This window comes from Aedes albopictus, chromosome 2 (assembly GCF_035046485.1).
Source record: "Aedes albopictus strain Foshan chromosome 2, AalbF5, whole genome shotgun sequence".
Taxonomy (NCBI): domain Eukaryota; kingdom Metazoa; phylum Arthropoda; class Insecta; order Diptera; family Culicidae; genus Aedes; species Aedes albopictus.
The window spans coordinates 492,792,433-492,811,983 of NC_085137.1; the positions used below are offsets into that span (position 1 = coordinate 492,792,433).

General features: G+C 37.3%; 1 protein-coding gene across 1 annotated transcript in view; it reads left to right on the forward strand.

The window, feature by feature from the left end:
- The window catches only part of LOC115265162 (electron transfer flavoprotein beta subunit lysine methyltransferase), a 127,246-nt gene extending 108,095 nt beyond the window's left edge, over positions 1–19,151 (forward strand). The window contains exons 3-6 of the mRNA XM_062848680.1: positions 7,359–7,595; positions 7,670–7,800; positions 18,464–18,699; positions 18,825–19,151. Of these exons, the coding sequence (XP_062704664.1) occupies positions 7,359–7,595; positions 7,670–7,800; positions 18,464–18,699; positions 18,825–19,001 (781 nt within the window). The 3' untranslated portion in view covers positions 19,002–19,151. The remainder of the gene's footprint in view (positions 1–7,358; positions 7,596–7,669; positions 7,801–18,463; positions 18,700–18,824) is intronic.
- The last annotated feature ends 400 nt before the right edge of the window (positions 19,152–19,551 follow it).

Sequence of the window (19,551 nt, forward strand, 5' to 3'; positions counted from 1 at the left end):
CTAGTGGTTTCCATCAAATTAAAATGGATCCACAAGATGCAGCCAAAACAGCATTTTCTACACCATATGGACATTATGAATATGTTTGCATGCCTTTTGGATTGAAAAATGCCCCTGCTACTTTCCAACGATTAATGAATACTGTCTTAACAGGATTACAGGGCATAAAATGTTTTATTTATATGGACGACATAGTGGTTTACGGAGACACATTACAATCGCATAATAGGAAATTATGTGATATATTTGAAATACTCAGGCAGCACAATCTTAAGCTTCAACCAAATAAGTGTAATTTCCTACGGAAAGAAATTATATTTTTGGGACATAAAATTACTCCAAATGGAATTTTGCCCGATGAATCAAAAATAAATGCAATACGAAATTTTCCAACGCCAAACAACAGAAAAGAAATTAAAATGTTTTTAGGAATCCTCAGCTATTATCGAAAGTTTATTCCTAAGTTAGCAAACTTAGCGGAACCCTTGAACAAACTATTAAGAAAAGGTGAACGGTTCGTTTGGAGCCAAAAATGTCAACAATCTTTCGATGAGTTGAAATCGTTGTTGATTAGTTTTCCTATTCTACAGTATCCTGATTTTAAAAAGAAATTCGTCATTACAACCGACGCAAGTAATGTTGCTGTAGGAGCAGTCCTTTCCAATGAAGGAACTAATTTACCAATAGCATATGCTAGTAGAATTCTGAATCCCGCAGAGAGACGGTATTCAACTGTAGAAAAAGAACTGCTTGCCATCGTATGGGCGGTCAAGCATTATAAACCATATGTGTACGGTCAAGAATTCATAGTGCAATCTGACCATAAACCATTGGTTTACCTGTTCAATATTACAGAAGCATCTGATAGACTAATGAGATGGCGTATATTATTAGAAGAGTATGATTTCAAAGTGTTGTATACACCTGGAAAAGGCAATGTCGTCGCGGACGCATTAAGCCGGATTGAACTGACTAATTTCAGCACAGCTGTTCAAATAACGTCGGAAATCAAAGACGAGATAAATAAGCATAAGGCTAACATCTCAAAAAGAATCAACGCTATAACAAGAAGGCAAGCAAAAGACTTAGCCTCGAATAACCAAAGTACCAGAATTACGGATGCTAATCAGAACGGAATAGCACAGGACTACGGAAGTTTTATTATATTAAAGGACCCATGTGTTAATAAAAACATACGAGAAAAGGTTGATCCAAAAAAGAATAGTATTATCGTATACATAGTACCAAAAGTACTTGATCCAAAAATGGAATATGATTTTGACAAAGATGAGATTGAATTGTCTAAATTAGATGGCTATGGATTTACAGAGAAATCAAATATACACTACGTAATAAGTAAACAACATTATGGCCATAAAGTTTGCTTTTACGAACTGTATAAAAATTTGATGAAGTTTAAAGAAAATATTAAACAGACAACGAATAAAACAATAAACTTTTATTTTATTCCATCAGCAATTGATACAATCAATTGGAATAAATTGAAACTAGTTATTTCCCATATATTTTCAAATCTGGATGTGGAAATATGTTTTATAAATCTTACAGTGAGACAATTAAAGAGTAAGGAAGAAATAGATGCCGTTTTAAAAGAATTTCACAATGGCACATTAGGAGGACATGAAGGTGTCGAGAGAACCATCAAAAGAATAGCCGAAAGATATTCCTGGAAAAACATGAGACAAGACATAAAACAATATATTGAGAAATGCCCGGAATGCCAGAAAAATAAAATTTTATCTAAAAATAAAATTCCATTGAAGATTACGTCTACATCTTCAAGACCATTTGAAAAAATATTTTTGGATATTGTAGGTCCTTTGCCAACAACCAAAAATGGTAATAATTATATATTAACAATACAAGATGACCTCACAAAAATATTTATTGCCAAAGCTTTATCGGAAGCTTCAGCAGAAACAACCTGCAAAGCTTTTCTAGAAAGTTCAATTTGTGTATATGGTGTACCAAAAGAATTAGTCACTGACCGTGGTACAAATTTCACAAGTAAATTGTTTCAAACATTATGTAAACTATTACATGTAAATCAAATACAAACCACAGCATATCACCCTCAGAGCAATGGAGCACTTGAAAGATGTCATAGAACATTAAAAGAGTATTTAAGGTCATATGTCTGTAAAAATTTGGATGATTGGGATGAGTATATTCATTATTTTGCTTTCACCTATAATAGCAGCATCCATTCATCCACAGGATTTTCTCCTTTTGAATTAATGTTTGGTTACAAGGCGGAACTACCGTCATCAATATGTACTACTTATAAAGAAAATGGAACATATTTTTCCTATTTACTAGACTTGAGATACAATTTGGAAGTTTTACAGAAAACTGCCAAAGAGAATTTGTTGATTTCTAAACATGCCAGGAAGGAAAAATATGATGAAAAATCGAATAATTGGATACCCATGTGGGGCGATAAAGTCTTTTTAGAGAATATCGCTACTGGAACAGGTAGAAAACTTCAAGGATTATATAACGGTCCTCATGAAGTAATTGCTATTAATTCTCCTCAAACTTGTACTGTTTTGCTTAAAGGTACGAATAGGAAAATTACAGTTCATAATGATCGTCTCAAACGATACAATGAATGAATCAAATAATGTCAATTGTTAAGATAATATTAATAAGCACATTATCTGACAAAAATTTTTTTTCATTATTTTGAAATTTTTTTTTTTTTTTATCATTTATTTTTCAGAAAATAATCAATGGACAAAGGAGAATGGAAAGAATTCTTTGAATTCCTAAATGAAATTAGTGAGGGAAAAGGTACTGGAGCGTTCGAAAAAATCGACGGGAGCAAAGACCCAAAATCTTGGGAGGAGGTTATACAACGAGTGAACGATTGTCCAGGCGATGAACCAATAACGTGGCAACCGCTAGAAGGGAAAAATAAAGAATAAAATAATTAATGTACCATTTATTTATTTATTTTTTGGACGTATACTATTCTTTATTATTAAAATGGACAACCAAGAAAGGGAAAACTTCAACCAAGAACTCCGAGAGCATGCCCATATTATGCTAGATATTACTCGGGGGATTATATTGTGTTTTAAAGGTCCGTTAGGAAAGAAGCAAAGACTTCTTAATACACTAAAAAAAGTTGACGAGTTATGTGCGGATAAAACTCGCAGAATTAAATCAGCAAATCTATTAAAAATTATAGATTGCGTATTAAGGCTTAAAAAAGAAGCCGAGGAAATACATGAATAAAAAAGAGCGAAATTTTCACTAATGGCTTTATCAGCAAGAAGTCTGATCAACTCATGCTTGATTTAGAAGAAAGCATTAGATGAAGTTTTAATTTGAGAGATTCTCACATACAAAAACAAATCAAACAAACCCGTGATTCAACGATACAGAAAAATAAACAAAAACACCGTGATGTTTGAAAACAACGACGATCTTTCGACGAGTCGAAATCGTTGTCGGTTGTTGATGTAAACCGGTAAAGTTTAATTAAATATCATAGTTGTGTACCGTAAGGGGTACTCAAGATTAAAAACGTAAGACGATTTACGCAGCATAGGAATTCTTTATGAGTAATGAGTTCTGTTGAAACGTAAGACGTAATGACGCTGTTTATAAAAGCGAAAAAAGTGTGGATGCTAAATCCTATGAAGGATACAGTCACTGGCTGTAATGCCAAAGTGAAAATAATTGAGCCTCAGTGAAGGACTCACGTTTTTACGTCAACTTTAACAAGAACGTAAGCTTGTAAAAAGTAATCCATATACAAAAATTTTTCCTTAGTAATAATGCTAGTTGAGGCTAAGCATTTTTATTTTTATTTTTCTCGTTATTGACAATAAAAAAAAAAGATATACACAATTTTTGTGGAATCCTGATCACGAAGAATTGTGACCATTAGGAAATAATTCTTTACGAGGATTTGGGCTCTGCCAAATTATTTTACAACTGACTATTTAATTTTATGGATTATCCACGGTGGGAGTAAGAAGTGGATTGACGAGTGCTGTGAACCTATGGAGGAGGCCTCCTGAAAGAAACGATGCAATTTGCAGCTGCATTCGGGTTCATAGTTTACAAGGGTGCTGCAACCCCTATATTATAGCGAAAGAGCTATTGCACCACACATGTTGCCATGTAAGACTATAGGCAGGTAGACCCGAAAGAAACAGTGTATTTTGCAGATACATTTGGTCTAATGGCAAAGGGAGCTGCAATCCCAGTATAAACAAAGATCGTTTTGATATAACGATGCTTGAAAACAAAAAGAATCACAAAAAAAGGTATAGAAAGGTCGACAAGTAATACAAAAAGAGAGAAATTCAAAATTAAACCAAATAAAAGTTGATAAAAATATATGCATATTTTTTTTTTTTTCATTAAAGGGGGAAGGAGATCGTCGGGATTTTAAAATCACCGAGAGTCTCAAATTATCTAAATTGTATCGGATTGGATTTATGCCGGATCATGAGTCGTACCGTATTGTATCGGATTCATCCATATCTATCATGGAATCGTTCCATAAATAATTAAAGGCCAATAAATAAAAAAAAAGAGCGCGAAGTTTTCAAAAGAAAACCCAAAAAGAAAAGCAGGCTAGCCTAAAAAGGGACCAATTTGTGGTCATTTATCATTTAATTCGCGAAATAATTATAAGAAATAAAATAGTAAAGTAATACAATCATGTAACAAAAAAAACTAACAAGAGAAGAAAGATAATATTATAATTAAATTGAAAAGTAAAATCAAATAATATTGATAGTAAAAAAAGTTAAGAAACAAACTTTTTTTTTCGTTAGGGGAAAGTGATGTGGCAAATTGATGCCACATGGCTGTTCCCAGGACGTTCTCTGTCCTTTCTAAATAAATCAAGAGCATCCGTAGTATAATCAGAAACACATGTCAATAATAAATATAATCTGGGAATGAATCCCAGCTGTTTTAGCAACGAATGCATTAGGCATGACGTTACAAAGAATTAGGTATGCTCGTGCATAAGTTTGTAATGCGCAACGAAAGACATTAGTCAGGAACGCGTAATAAAATGTATTGATTGATAGTATGATATGCCCCAGCATATCATAAGCTAGATTGCATTTAAAGGCCATCTGCCAAGAATCTATATTGATTAGAAATAGCAATAAATGTTTATGACCTAGCCAATATTAAATGTATTGTGTTTAATCACGTCCAGCAGGACGTGTCACCGTTCGTTCAAAGTAGAAAGGGGGAGAATCAAAAGATGCGTCAGCTACGCAAGGGGTGCTCAGGATGTGCACGTGCTACGCGCGTGCCAAACAAAGTTAGAAATGTATAGGGGGAAACCCTTAGGACGCGCCGAGGCGCATGCGTGTAGACGCAGAAGAGAACGTCCCTTAGAGATATAAAAATAAAGACGAGCTGAGGTTCGTGGTCCAACATCATTGAAGTTACATCAGTCACCGAGGTGACACCATCATTTCTATCACAGTATTCTCGCGCAGATTTGCTGGTGTTATCTCATGGAAGAAGTCCCCGCATGGGAAAAAGGTTGAGCGCAAATTCTCGGAATTGTTTGCCCCGGTGGTTATCAGCCGTTTCATTCATGAAAATAGCTTTGGCGCTCCGATTGCGATTATCACATGAACTGTCCTGTTTGGCAATCTTCGACGAAATCGTTGTCGCCTGCGCTCTGCCCTGTTCGAGATAAGTGTACTTGGATGTGCTTATCTTATGCAGAACGTGTGCTCGCGTAAGGGAGATAAGACCATTGTGGCTGATAAGTGTAAAACGTAATTAACGAAATGAATGTTTGTTTAGACTAGTGATGGGATACTTGACGGAAACGATTGGGTTTGAGGGTTTCCTATTGCAGACGATTTAGACTATTATTGATAGTTCTAATCAGTCAAACAGCGTAAGTTTGCCTCACAAAATGTTTGAAATAATATTGTCGAATCCATGTCCAGCATCAGCTTATGACAGTTTCACCTTTAGTCCTCTTGTTGGACGTTTTGTGCCGTCAGGACCTTATCAGAATGTTTGAGTCCGTGCCATGTTGCGAAGTCACCAGTCTCTCCATGGTATTCTACTGAATTTTTTTTCTTCGGCTGTTGTTTCTTAGGCATCCATACAACTCAAAGCCCAAAGAGTACATGAACACAAAACGACATTGCTATGCTGTCTAATACTTAAGCTACAAGACACCACTAAACGAGAATTACAAGTAGTAATACACCTGATGATTTATAGTGAATTGATGGTTTAGAAATCTAGAACACATGTCCAATAAGAGTGGAAAGTTTCACAAGAAGGAAATTATTGAATTATTCATTTAAATACTAAATATAAAATACTTCAATACTAATATGTAATAACAACGAGATCGTGGCTTTGTGGCTGGGAAAACTAGTGTGATGAATCAAAGCTCCGGTAATTGATGAAAAACTGTACAGCCTTTACAATGTATGAGTTATTCCTATTTTCGTATAACGTAAACTCCACAAATACAGTAGAGATAGTCAGACACGAAAAAAACAGTCGTGCGATACATCAATTAACACTCAGCCTCAATATGTATGTTTTGCTGAATAACAAACTGAAATGTGGCCAATGAATTGCACATTTTCCTCTCGACAACAGTGGTGGAAATTCAAAATATGGGAATGAAAATGTGAAGACTACCAATTGAAGACGACTAATGTGTGCCTACCACGTGGTCGTTAAGCACACAAGATGGAAACCATGTGATCAACATATTAGAACGACAGGCATACATTTTTAAATCATGTTTACGTCTTATCTATTGATATGAGTAACTTCTAAGTAATTTTTGAATAAAATAAAATTTTCCTTTAAAATTTCAGAAAAAAAACTTTAAAGCCACTTTAAACTACGATAGGGAAGTGGAACCATCTCGGCAGGGATCCTATTTTGGGCACCTTTCTGCTATAACTCAGCAAATTCTGAACCAATTGACACAATTTTTGGAACGCGATGAGATACGTATAGTATCTAGCCGTTTACAATATTTCAAGTCAATTGGTTTGGAATTGACTGAGTTATAGCGAAGAGTGCCCAAAATATCGGCCGCTGCCCAAGTGGTTCGCTACCCTACATGTTGGGGTTACAACCAAGGGTTACAACTGACTTTTTATGGTAACCTTTCGAGCAATGTTACACACAATTTGAAGCTAAAGTGAAATCGTGACCTGGGTCGTTAAGATGTACGTACACAAATCTTATCATTAAATATTTCCCGACCATTTAACAAGATAAAATTCGAACGATTTATAACCATCCCCATTGAACTTTACCCCCGTTGCACTGTTTTCAAATGATTATTTTATCTCTTCCAACAGGTTTTCTTGCCCCTCATCATCACCTCAATCCCTCACCGACAACCGCGTAAATCCCACCGATCGCTGTAAAATATTGCAAAACACCAAAGTGTCCCGCCAGCACCTGACCCCGGAGCTGGCGCTACACCTTATCACCGAAGAGTGCACAATTTATCACCAGCCCATCGGCGAGAACTTCTGCTTCCTCACCGAACCGTTCTGGGGGTTTTTCTGGCCTGGAGGCCAAGCGCTGACGAGGTGTGAACGAACTTCGTTTGTATACCTACCTACAATAATGCGATCGTTATCTAATTTACACACCGTTATGTTAGATTCATTCTAGACAACCGGCAATTATTCAGTGGGAAATCCGTCCTGGATGTCGGCTGCGGCTGCGGCGCATCATCGATTGCAGCGCTCGGAGCAGGCGCGAAACTCGTCACCGCTAACGATATCGATGCAGGTAAGGTGGGCAACAGTGGTTCGGTGTCGTATTCGTACAAAGCGCCGTTTCGCAGCATATAGCACAATCAACTCCCCCGCAACTTGACAGATGCGCTCAGTTTCGCGTACCTACTTGCAAATCGCAGATGTCGCTACTGTTCGTAAACAGCGGGTCCATCCTTCACTGACGCAACAATTTTTGTCCATGCGAAAACATCTTTTTGTTTCGGGGTGAGTGGAAGCCAACAAGAGGCTAGCGTTTCTTATCAAAAGGACGTATTCAACAGAAGCGCAAAAACTAATGTTCATTAAATTGAAATCATTTTGATTTTTTCTTTTTGTTGTTGGAAGAAATGTAATAAAACCACATGTTTAAACGGTCTTGCATATTGATTGGTGACTGCGCATGCTAGATCAAACCGAAGATCAAACTCGAAAAAAAAACACATCTGCAAATGATTATTTTTAACTTCCATTTTGGCTTTGTTACCAGATATTTAGTTGTAAAATGTTAATATAAGTAACCTTATTTATTACTTGCTAGTGCTTAGAAGAAAACAAGAGTTTCTTATTAATTTTATGAAAGTCGACTATTTTGCCGTTACCCGTTTTATAGATATACTAGCTGTCCCGGCAAACTTTGTCTTGCCCGGTTGTGGTGGTTTGACAACTGGTGAGGTCATTGCAGCACCGCACTCTAGATTGGTTTTATTTCGGTCGTGTTGAATTTCTTCCCAAATCATAATAAATCAGTAATTTCGCAATTTTCCTACTTTTTAAATTGATATTCTAAACTTTTACTACTTATAAACACAGCCGCCACGAATACGAATCGAACCATGCATAAGTCATGCTGAACGGTTCAGCCGTTCGTGAGTTTTGTTGCCTCAAAGGGACTTCAAACTCATTTTTATATATATAGATTTTTCACTTCTAGTAAACAAATTCATCATGCCGCACTTAATTTTCATTTTTCTACCACAAAAAAAGCGGAAACAACAAATTAAGGTTTCTGTTTAATGTTTTAATATTGTTTGTGCGGTTTGTTATGGTCGGTTTTCGTCCTTTTCAAAAGTAGCGCCTGCCGCTTTGAATCTGACAGTACCACCCGGACCAAAATTTTTAGGTACGCTGACGTTGTTCGGCAGCTGTCAAGAAGCTCCCGGGTTGAGCACAATATATTACACTTTTGTTTATCTCAGAAACAAACTTAAGTATTACTGATAGGTTTTGGCCGCTGAATTCGAACCCAGGCTCAGAGTTACTTCGACATGTTAATATTTTGAAATATGATTCGTTAAATTCATTCATTCGTTAAATTATGGCGAAATTTAACCAATGATTGCTTTAAAATATCATTTGTATGCTTAATGGCTTGGGCAGCAGAATAATGGGTCGACAACCAACATTGCTCGGGTCCTTACAAGTTCCTACCTCATGCTTCCACGAGTCAGCCGATGTCAAAGAATACCACCCAGGTAACCACTAAGCATTTGAATAAGCCGTGTATTAGCCCGTATTATACATTTAAACTGCTTGCTGCCCTACATAAGCAGTTTGAATGCATAACTGCCTTGAGTTAGCATAAGCTGTGCTGCTCAAATGCTTTTGGCTGGTCATCAGCATTTCAACTGCTTGAAATGTTTTCACTTGGGAGCAATCAGAATGCTTTTCAACTGCTCTTTAAATGCTAGGAGCAAAAAGGTTGGGAGATATGTTACGCATTTGGCAACACATATTCTCTCTCTCTTTCATAGCCTCCTGTTTACAAATTTGTGCATCTTATTTGTTTCTTCATTTTCCCCTACTCTTCCAAAAGCACCAAAGAAAACATTACTGCAGCTGGATTGGTTTGGGAGTTTGTCCATCAAAAAATCACCAATTATTTATCATTTCGTCGGAAAATGTGTGCCGAATAGGTGGATGCTTTGGTGGATCATAGGATTGTTTGAAAGAGGGAAGAAAGAATCATATTCCACAGATATTTAAAAGAAGGGATCATAATGCTCTATCACAATGAAACATCTCAATGAAAACAAGTTTTGGATGTTGAATCTGAAGCTGTTATCGAATCATTCTTTATATTGGCGATTAAATCAACGCACTCCACCGGAACAGCTTCAGCGTCGTGGATCAGGAGCAACAGAATCAGTAGCAGATATGATTCATCAATCGGCACCAACATTTCAAAAGGGCGTAACTGCTTTTGCAACCAATGCCTTCTCACAGAGCTGTGGGTCGTATTTGATTCATCTCACGCAATTCACGTCCATTAATCGAAAGAGGATGATTTTATCTTCCTATTTGTGCTAATGGATTGCTCGAGAGGGATGGGATACGCTCCACAGCTTTGTGAGAAGGCATTGGTTGTAAATGCAGTTACGCCCTTTTGAAATGTTGGTGCCGCAATCTCCGGATCGTAAGTTCAAACCTACATCACTACAAAAATCAGCAAAAAAGTACCACCTAGCACCGGCTGGAATATGGACGGACGATGAAGCGGGGAAGCAGGCTGAGAGAACGAAAAGCAGACGTCAATCTATTTTTGTTTTTTTTTTGCTCGACGAGGCGTTACGCTTCTTTGACATTTCGTCACGACGTTCCTGAAAGGATAGTACTAAGACAGCCCGTTATTTTGCCAAAACCTGCTGTGAGGTAGCACTATAGGCGCATATATGGCTTATTAGCATTAAACGCCTTGTCGTAAAGGCTACTATAATGCTGAAGAAATGCTATTTTAAATGCTTACTGGTTACTTGGGCAGCTAAGAGTTTTTTGGTTGAGGTACACCGGGGCAAGTTGAAACAGCGTACTAATATGATGTTTTTTTTCAATGGTGATAAACAATTTGATTGCCATAACACATAGTTTTTGTTCCAAACAACCTTTTAGCGAACCCAAATTTATCCACCTAGTGGTGATAGTGCCTTACGCATCGAATATGTTCTCACGATCTTTCCGTCAACGTAAGTCAAAGTGTTCCTGAATCCTGATATTGTTTAAGAAAAGCAAGCATTTTATCAAAGCCATAATTGAATTTAAAACTTATGATGGCACATAGTCCGACGTTATGTTCAACGTATAAGCAGAGCTGAATAGCATCAGACTTCTCAGTTGACTGCTTGAGCACCTTCACTAACACTGAAGACTGATCAATATCAAGACGACACCAAGAAGCTAAGATATAACTTTTTACACAATCACAGATCACTTTGCGGTCTTCGACAAAGTTTTTTTCTGCACATTTTAGGCTATATTTTAATGACAGTTAAAAACAAGAACGATAGGTAGTGAGTATAGTGAGACGTCTGTTTGTATGTGGATTTAATCCCGAGCAGAGGAGAATATCAAATTAATAACTACGGAATGACATAACCTGTTTTTATATCTTGTTTTGTTATTGTTAACTTATCAAAGCATTGCTTCTCCATAACATATTTTGCTGGGTTAAAGTGCGCATTGATTGTTTGAGGGTTGAATGTCAGCTTCTTGGGTAGCGATCAATCTCAAATTTTGTCTGGATATTTATAATAATTTAAGTTTGATCCGTGACAAATGAAAATATTTCCGAGAAAAACTTTTTTAAATATCGCTAAACGTTCATTTCCATAAAAATAACTAAATTGCTTGTTTTACTCAAACGGGTTATTCAGAAAAGGAGTGTGTTTCGATAGACTGATTAACTTTGCTGAAGAACATGGCATAATATGGAAATTTCAGCGTTATTCCGAAATGAAAATTTACGATTATTCTCGAAATAAGTGGATTGCGATAACTATGAAAATCATACATGGAATAGTCTTATTTCTTAACAAGTTAAATTTCAAGTTATTAAAAGTGTCCAGTTCAATTTTGAAGTCAATCTGTGCACTAGAAGCTGCGATTCAAGGATTCCAAACTTAAATATTTTGTATGAAATCGATCAGTGCGTATTTTATTCTGTTCAGTATTGTATTACCTGTACATCATAACAAGTTTTGATTTTAGATTATGTTTAACCCTAAAAGGAATACCTGGGGTCCATTGGACCCCAGGCGCCTTTCAGAGCTCGTCTTTGATGGAACACACTCAGCGAGGTGACGAAACTGAGGCCATGAAGGTATCCCTTTTAGGGTTAATAACATATCAAGTTCAAAATTTGATATTGATCATTTTTTCAAATTCACTATTATTAAGTTGTTATTAAAACGAACAAAACATGTAATTTAATTGGTCGCCCAGGAACATTTTTTTGTTATGGTATTTGTTATTTTGCCGCTTATGACACGCATGTCTATAACATAATATGTTTGTAATAATTTTGCCAAAATAACGCATTGTATCATGCTGTTGTTATTCCCTTCTGCTCGGGATTTGTCAAGATTTTGTTCTCTTAAGGTATCGCGCCACTTGGCCGGTGGCTTCTATATTCAACTGTTTTCAATCAGTTGACTTGAAATGTTGTACTCGGGTAGATACCGTGCCATGCCCCAATACCGTGATGTTAAGGATGCTCTTCACTTCAAAGAGCCCTGTAGAAATAATCCATGTTTCTTGATTTTTCAAACGCTATATTTTTGCTTATTGTGTGCATTATGTATAATATATATGATTAATGGAATTCCAAATGTTTAATCCATTGTTAAAATCAAAATTGTAAAACATAGCATTGTTCCTAATACTGTGTATGTGACCCGCATACATTGGTGGTGCTTTGAATCATCACTATATCAATCATACTAAGTTCATACTTAAAAGAACCTGTACGTTAAACGTTGCCTAGAGGATTATGAAATTGATTCATAAAGTAAAACGTGTCAATAATATTTTCAGTTTGCAAGTTTTAGCCGAAACACGGTATTTGGAACACAAAAGGAACCATGCCCTAATACCGTGTATTGGTACTTTGTACTAACATTCTTTAACTATTTTTAATTGCTTGTTTTTGTAAATATGTGCCAAATTTATCACGCCAAACTTTAGAAGGTTTAATATGCTAATGATTAAACTAGTAACTCAGTTAAAAAAATAATACACTTTGTAAAATATTTGAGTTTTTTGTCAAATACACGGTATTAGGAGGCACACGGTATTGGGGCATGGCACGGTACTATACCTATCTCACCGCATTTTAAAAATTGTGTCAATTGGCTCAAATTTTACTGAGTTATAGCGGAAAACAGACGAATATAGAAGCCACCGCCCAAGTGGCGCGATTCCCTACATATTGTTATCGCTTGCATTGATTTAGTTTACTTTCGTAGTTCTGGCGAAGCACCAAACGCTGGTTGTGCATCCCTACCGGTAGTCTCTAATGTGGTATGAGCTTATTTTCAAGTTAACTATTCATCAGGTTATTAAACAAGTCGAGATGTGACGTGTCGCATGGTACATTTGGTTACTTTCGATGCGGTACCGGAACAGGTTCCGGAGCACTATCAGGTCTTCCAAATATAGTCTGAGGCTATATTATTGCTAACGTTCATATATCATATGGTTACTTGAAACCACGATTTGATTTATCTCATGCATGGGTATAGATCACTTTCACATTTAACTACTTCTAGTGGGACACTTAGAACCGGTTTCGCGACACTACCGGTTGTCTAAAATATGGTCCGAGGCTTTGTTGTTACGAATCGATCATCGTGTTAACAAAAAGCTACTATTTGATGTACTGTCAAACACCGCGTATTCATCACTCTTTAGTACGACACTTTTAAATTCGTACCCCGTTCATGCGACATTTGTCGAATTAAAAAATGATCAAATGTCACAGTGTAATACTCTGTAAATACGAATGATCCGATATTGTGCTGTTACTTACACCCGCAGTGCTGTTATTTCCGGAAGTTCAAATTTGATGCTTTCCGACACCTGATCCGTTTGGTTATCAATCGCAGTGAACTTCGGAAGCCAACAATCGTAAAATGAACAAGCTATTAATTCGTACCACCATGTATTATGGTACCACACGCATGGGTTTGGTTCAATTTCACATTTTACCACTTACCGATTGTCCCTAATGTGGTCTTAGACTAGTTTCATGCAAGTTGTTAATCAGTTTTCTTGAAAAGTGGCGAATTGATGTACCGCTTGCATGGCTGTGGTTCATTTGTGCATTTTGCCAGTTCCGGCGAGACACTCGAAACTATTTAATGTACTGCGTGCATGAGTTTAGTTTTGTTCTACATTTGACCACTTCCGGCGGGGCACCTGGAACCTGTTTCGGCACACTATTGGTTTTCCAAAGCAAGGTCTATGATTTTTTTTTTTCATTTTAACCTTTTATCAGGTTACCGTAAAACGGGGTATCTTTGATAATGCAGGTAACTTTGATAGTGCGACAGGTATTTTTTCAATGAATTGACTTTAATTCTCGATAGATCCATCATAGTAGATTCTAAATCTGGCCTTGAATCTCTTAACAAGGTGTGTTTTTACGAAATGGAGGCAATTTTGAAAAATGGGACATAAATCTCCATACATCGATAAACGTATAAAAGTATACAATGCCATTGTAATTTCATGTAATTAAATCCGTGTTGTTCAAAATTTGTTAATAAAACATTAAACAACATCCCAAAAAAAGAAAACCCACTATGTTTTTCACTCAGTTCTTCACAAACTCATTTTTATATGTAGAATTAATTAAAAATCAATGTTTTGATATAAAAATTCCATCTGATATATTCCACAAGGCTTCTCCCATCATGTTCAAACTCCTAAGCTTTCAATCTGTGATTATTTTTCAAGATTTCATGTGTTTTACAGGGCACTATCAAAGGTACCCCAAAATGAAAATTTGGGTTTCGCTCTATGAAAAACTAAAAATCACCCAAAATATTTAATATTACCGGATCTTTCAATTGCAATTGATAACTGATTCCCCAGTACTGGTTTTAAAAATATAAAACTAGGGGAAATACTGTTACTTGGAAAAATATTAAGAAAATTCGTTGAAAAACTATCAAAGTTAGCCCGTTTGCGGTACCTTAAAAGTCATTTAATGTGTCGCATTTATAGGTTTGGCTATCCTATATTTGACCACTTCCGATGGGGCACCCGTAATCGGTTGCGGAACAGGAGTTGGCCGGAAACTTTTTTTTTTGACATATCAAGATACCTAGAAATCCGCGATTTGATATATCCCATGCATGGGTTTGGTTCACTTTTATATTTGACCATTTCCGGCGGGACATTTGCAATCGGTTCCAGAACACTACCCGTTCCGATATGGTCTGAGAATGTTTTCCTGCTTACTGGTCATCAGGTTATCGAAAAAGCCGCGGTTTGATGTGTTGCATGCATGGGTTTAGTTCACTTTTATGTTTGGCCACTTCCGGCGGGACACCCGGAACCGGTTCCAGGACACTACCGATTTAGATATGGTCTGAGACCATTTTTCTGCTTACCGTTAATCAAGTTAACGAACATCCCGTGGTTTGATGTGTTGCATGGATGGTTTTGTATCGTTTTCATATCTGGCCCCTTCCTGGGGTACCGGTCCGGAACACCCAAATGGCCATAACTCCGGAACTGCTGGACCAATCCGAACCATTGTCAATAGGAAACAATGGGACCAGATTCCGCGTCGAATGAATCATCGGTCATTAAATCGGTTGAGGTTTACTGCCTAAAAGATATGGGCATTTTCTTTAATATCGTACAAATTGGTACCAAGGTTCTCAGAATTCAATGAAATTTTTTTCACAGGTAGGGTTCATATATATGAACAATAACAAAATTGAATAAAATCAGGGTCGCCTAATTTTCCGGAAAACTCCAGTGGAAAACCAACATTTTCCACAGACACCACCTACTTTTAAAAATCATAACTCAAGAACGAAGCATCGTAGACACAATGTTTGTGAAATCATAAGCAAATTGTCTCAGCAATTGGAAAAAAAACACAAAATGAAAATTGTTTACCACAAAATTTTCCACTTTTGAGAAAAATCGGTTGGAAAAGTCAGAAAAACTATTTTCGTACTCCGGGAAAATTCTAAAAAAATATATATATTTTTGGAAGGGAATTACATAAGCTATATTCTGTGAATTTTTCAGGATGTCGTTTTTCTCCGTTCCTGAGTTATGACCAATTTTGTGTAAATTTTCCAGATGTGCTACATGAGCCGTTTTTTTGAAAAATCATAACTTAAGAACGAAGCATCGTAGACACAATGTTTTTTTTTTGTGAAATCGTAAGCAAATTTTCTCAGCAATCAAAAAAAAAAACAAAATGAAAATTGTTTTCCTCAAAATTTTCCACTGTTGAGGAAAATTGGTTGGAAAAGTCGCAAAAACTATTTTCGAAGTCCGGAAAAATTATTTAAAAAAATATTTTTGGAAGGGAAAACATAAGCTATTTTCTGTAAAATTTTCAAGATGTGGTTTTTCTTCGTTCCTGAGTTACAGTACACTTAGTGTACGAGAAAGGCAAAAAGTGTGCGATTCTCTATTCTAAAACATTCAAAGAAAACACAGCGAGGACCTGATTTTGTCAGCTGTAAACAATTTGTTGGGATTGCTCCAGAAATGTATTATGATATTTATGTTGTAGGTTTCCTGCTTGGATTGCTTCAGGAATTACTGTCGAGATTCTTTAAGGGATTTATCCATTCGAAACCCTTAAGGAATTCGTGGTGGTAATCTTCCAGAAATTCTTGCTGCGATTCCTTCTGCTTCGTTTCTTGCAGGTATTATTTCTAGTGTTTCATCAAGAGTTCCGCTGGAAATTTTTCCAGGAAATCTACCGGGGATTCTATAACGATCCTAAAAGATTTTTCAAAGCATTCCTACGGTGATTCCTCCAGAAGATTTTCTTGGATATCTTTCAGGAACTCCTGCTTGGATTCTTGGAAATTCTTGCTGGTATTTCTTGATAAATCTGTATATACTGCTCAAAGTGGACTTCAACTTACAAGGCGGACACTACACTTCTGCGGAGGAAACTTCTTTTAACCAAACACTTCTTTCACGTTATATTAAAACCACTTGGAATTAGCTTGACTGTCTCGACTCACTGATGGACTTCGACTGACTTACTTTTATTTCGTACTCGATGAGTGAACCGCTCTTTTCATCATTTTATCGAACGCACATATTCATTTGAGTGCCTCAATCTAAATCGTTTAACGCATACATAACATTCCTGAAGGACTCTATCCAGTAATTTCTAAAAGAACTTCTCTAATAATGTATTCAGAGATTGCTGTAGATATTTCTGCAATAATTCCTCTATAAATTACTACGTGCGGTCATCCATCAGTAAATCCACGGATGGCACAAATTTCTCAAATGGAGGAGAACGTGCCTCAGGAGCAGATCTACTGATAAAAAATATAGGGATTTTTTTTTCAGAAATTCTTCTTAGGACTCCTTCAGGGATTATGTTAGGAATTTGTTAAAATGTTCCTCTTTAAATGCCTTCAGTTATTACTCATATAGGAATTCCTCTAGAGATTTCACTAGGATTTCTCTATTAGATTCCCCAATTGGGTATCCTCTATGAGTTTCCCGGGGGTTCCTCTTGGGATTTCTATACGAAAATCTTTTGGTATTGCTTCTGAAATTCCTTTAGAAATTCTTGTTGGAAATTTTCCTGGGATTCATGCTGGAAGTTATCAACCCATTTGTGCTGCGATTCTGTGATATTTCCTCAGCACTTTTTTCAGGAACTCATTCGTGGATTTCTCAAGGATTCATGTATTTTTTCGTCTGATATCCCAACAGAGATTTCTTCCAAGATCACAATGATTTTCGCAGGAATTACTGAAGATTTTTTAGAGATTAGACTCTGGAAATTAAAGTGTAAGGCAGCGGAAATGTAGCCAATGGACTACCCGCTTGGCGCACACCCACAGTTGATCAGCAGGAGTAAATCCATTTAATTTTGTATGGTGAAAAGCATCTAAACTTGAATTACTTGAAATAGAAAGCTTTTCCTGAAACAATATTTGATAGACTTAACAGTAGTCATCATTGTGCACAACCACAACCAAATATTTTTTCGAATAATGTATTGCACTTCGATAAATTTGCCTTTAGATGCTATTCGCCATACAATATTTTTGCGATTTACTTTTAGCGATTTTTCGCGCATAGAAGCTAGCGCCACATTGGTCGATGCGGAGAGTAGGAAAACAGCCGATGTAGTTAATTCATTGGGGCAGTATGAGCTATGACATACTTGTCAATCATATGTTTGTTCAGACTTTCATTCGTTGACTGCTGAAGCTAGACATTTTTTTATACAAACTGAGCTAGTTGGTTCCGCTTTCGATGCCGTAATCTGTCTTCTGTAGTTCAAAATTGCTATATGCTGGGAGAAGGTTGTGTTTCCAGTAGGGGTATATGACAAGAAGAAAAAGTCGAAGATTAAACAGTTCTACTGTAAATACATGATTACTTCTAAACGTTCGCACCATGGACTCTGTCCAATACACCTCGTTTATCGCTAGGATGCCGAACCTGCGGTTCTTCAGTAGATCGGCGCGAATGCGGGTGCTTCCGTTGAAGTTGAGAGGTCAGCAGTTGAATTTCAAAGGCATTTGTATTACCCAGTAACCAACCTTTAGCGTGCTTCGTACGAATATGCGATTGAATAACTGTGTGTAATTCCTTCGATTTGCAAGCGCTATTTTGGTATGCATCCACTAATAAAACCCCCATTTCGTAACCATTTCTCACCATACGAACAGTCGCCCTTCAAGCCACGCTTCTCAATGCGGAACTCAATGCGACCACCTCGGACTCGGACTCGGTCGGCAGCAGCATCATTGAGCAGCACCGACTGGAACTGGACCAGTCGAACCAAATCGGGGCGCCGTGTGATCGCTACGACGTCATCCTACTGGGAGACCTGTTCTACGACACCGAAATCGCTGACGTGCTGATCCCGTGGCTGAACCGCCTGGCTCGTGACGATGGCAAAGATGTGAGCAGTTTGCATTTCATTCATAAACTCGCGTGAAGTTTAAACAACTCTCGATTTTATTATGATGACGACGGCGCGACGCGGTGCGCCGTGTGCTTCGCTGCTCTCTTCTCTTATCTTTGTAGATCTACATCGGCGATCCGGGGAGACACGGCCTGACGGAGACGCGACTGCGAAACATGATTCATCTGGCGCGCTACGAGCTGCCGCCGAATGTTTGCCTGGAGAATAACGGGTTTTCTCATGCGAGCGTTTGGAAATTTGTTGCGGATGCGGAGTTTGACCGGCCGCGGATGAGTTAGCACACCAATTATTGTCGATGTCGAGTGAAGGCCGCCACCACATTATGCTTGGAATTGGAGGAGCGTGTGCGGGGATGAACGAGTTTCCTAGAATTTCGGTGAACGAATTGCGGAGCTTGGCGAGGTCATGAATGGGGGATGGGAGGAACTACAATAAGAGTAGATGACATGGAATATATTTTACGGACATACATTATCTGTTTACCGGATTTAGAGAAAATTGTCTTAGTTTAAATACGGCAATGGTATGAATCATGGAGCTTCTGCATTTAGGTTGGAATCTTCTGAATGATTACCGCATGACTCAATTCAAAGCGATCATGCTTCATTATCTTTGAGATCAAATGTTTTATCACCATGCTCCAAAATATTTACAGATTGCATCATTACATTATTAAGTTCGCACCACAACTTCTTGTACCAGTCGGATGACTCTCGAGATCCTTTTTAGTCGGGTTGCTATGCGACATCCTGATGACGTGACCCGCCCACCGTAGCCTCCCGATTTTCGCAGTGTGGATGATGGTTGGTTCTCTCAGCAGCAGATGCA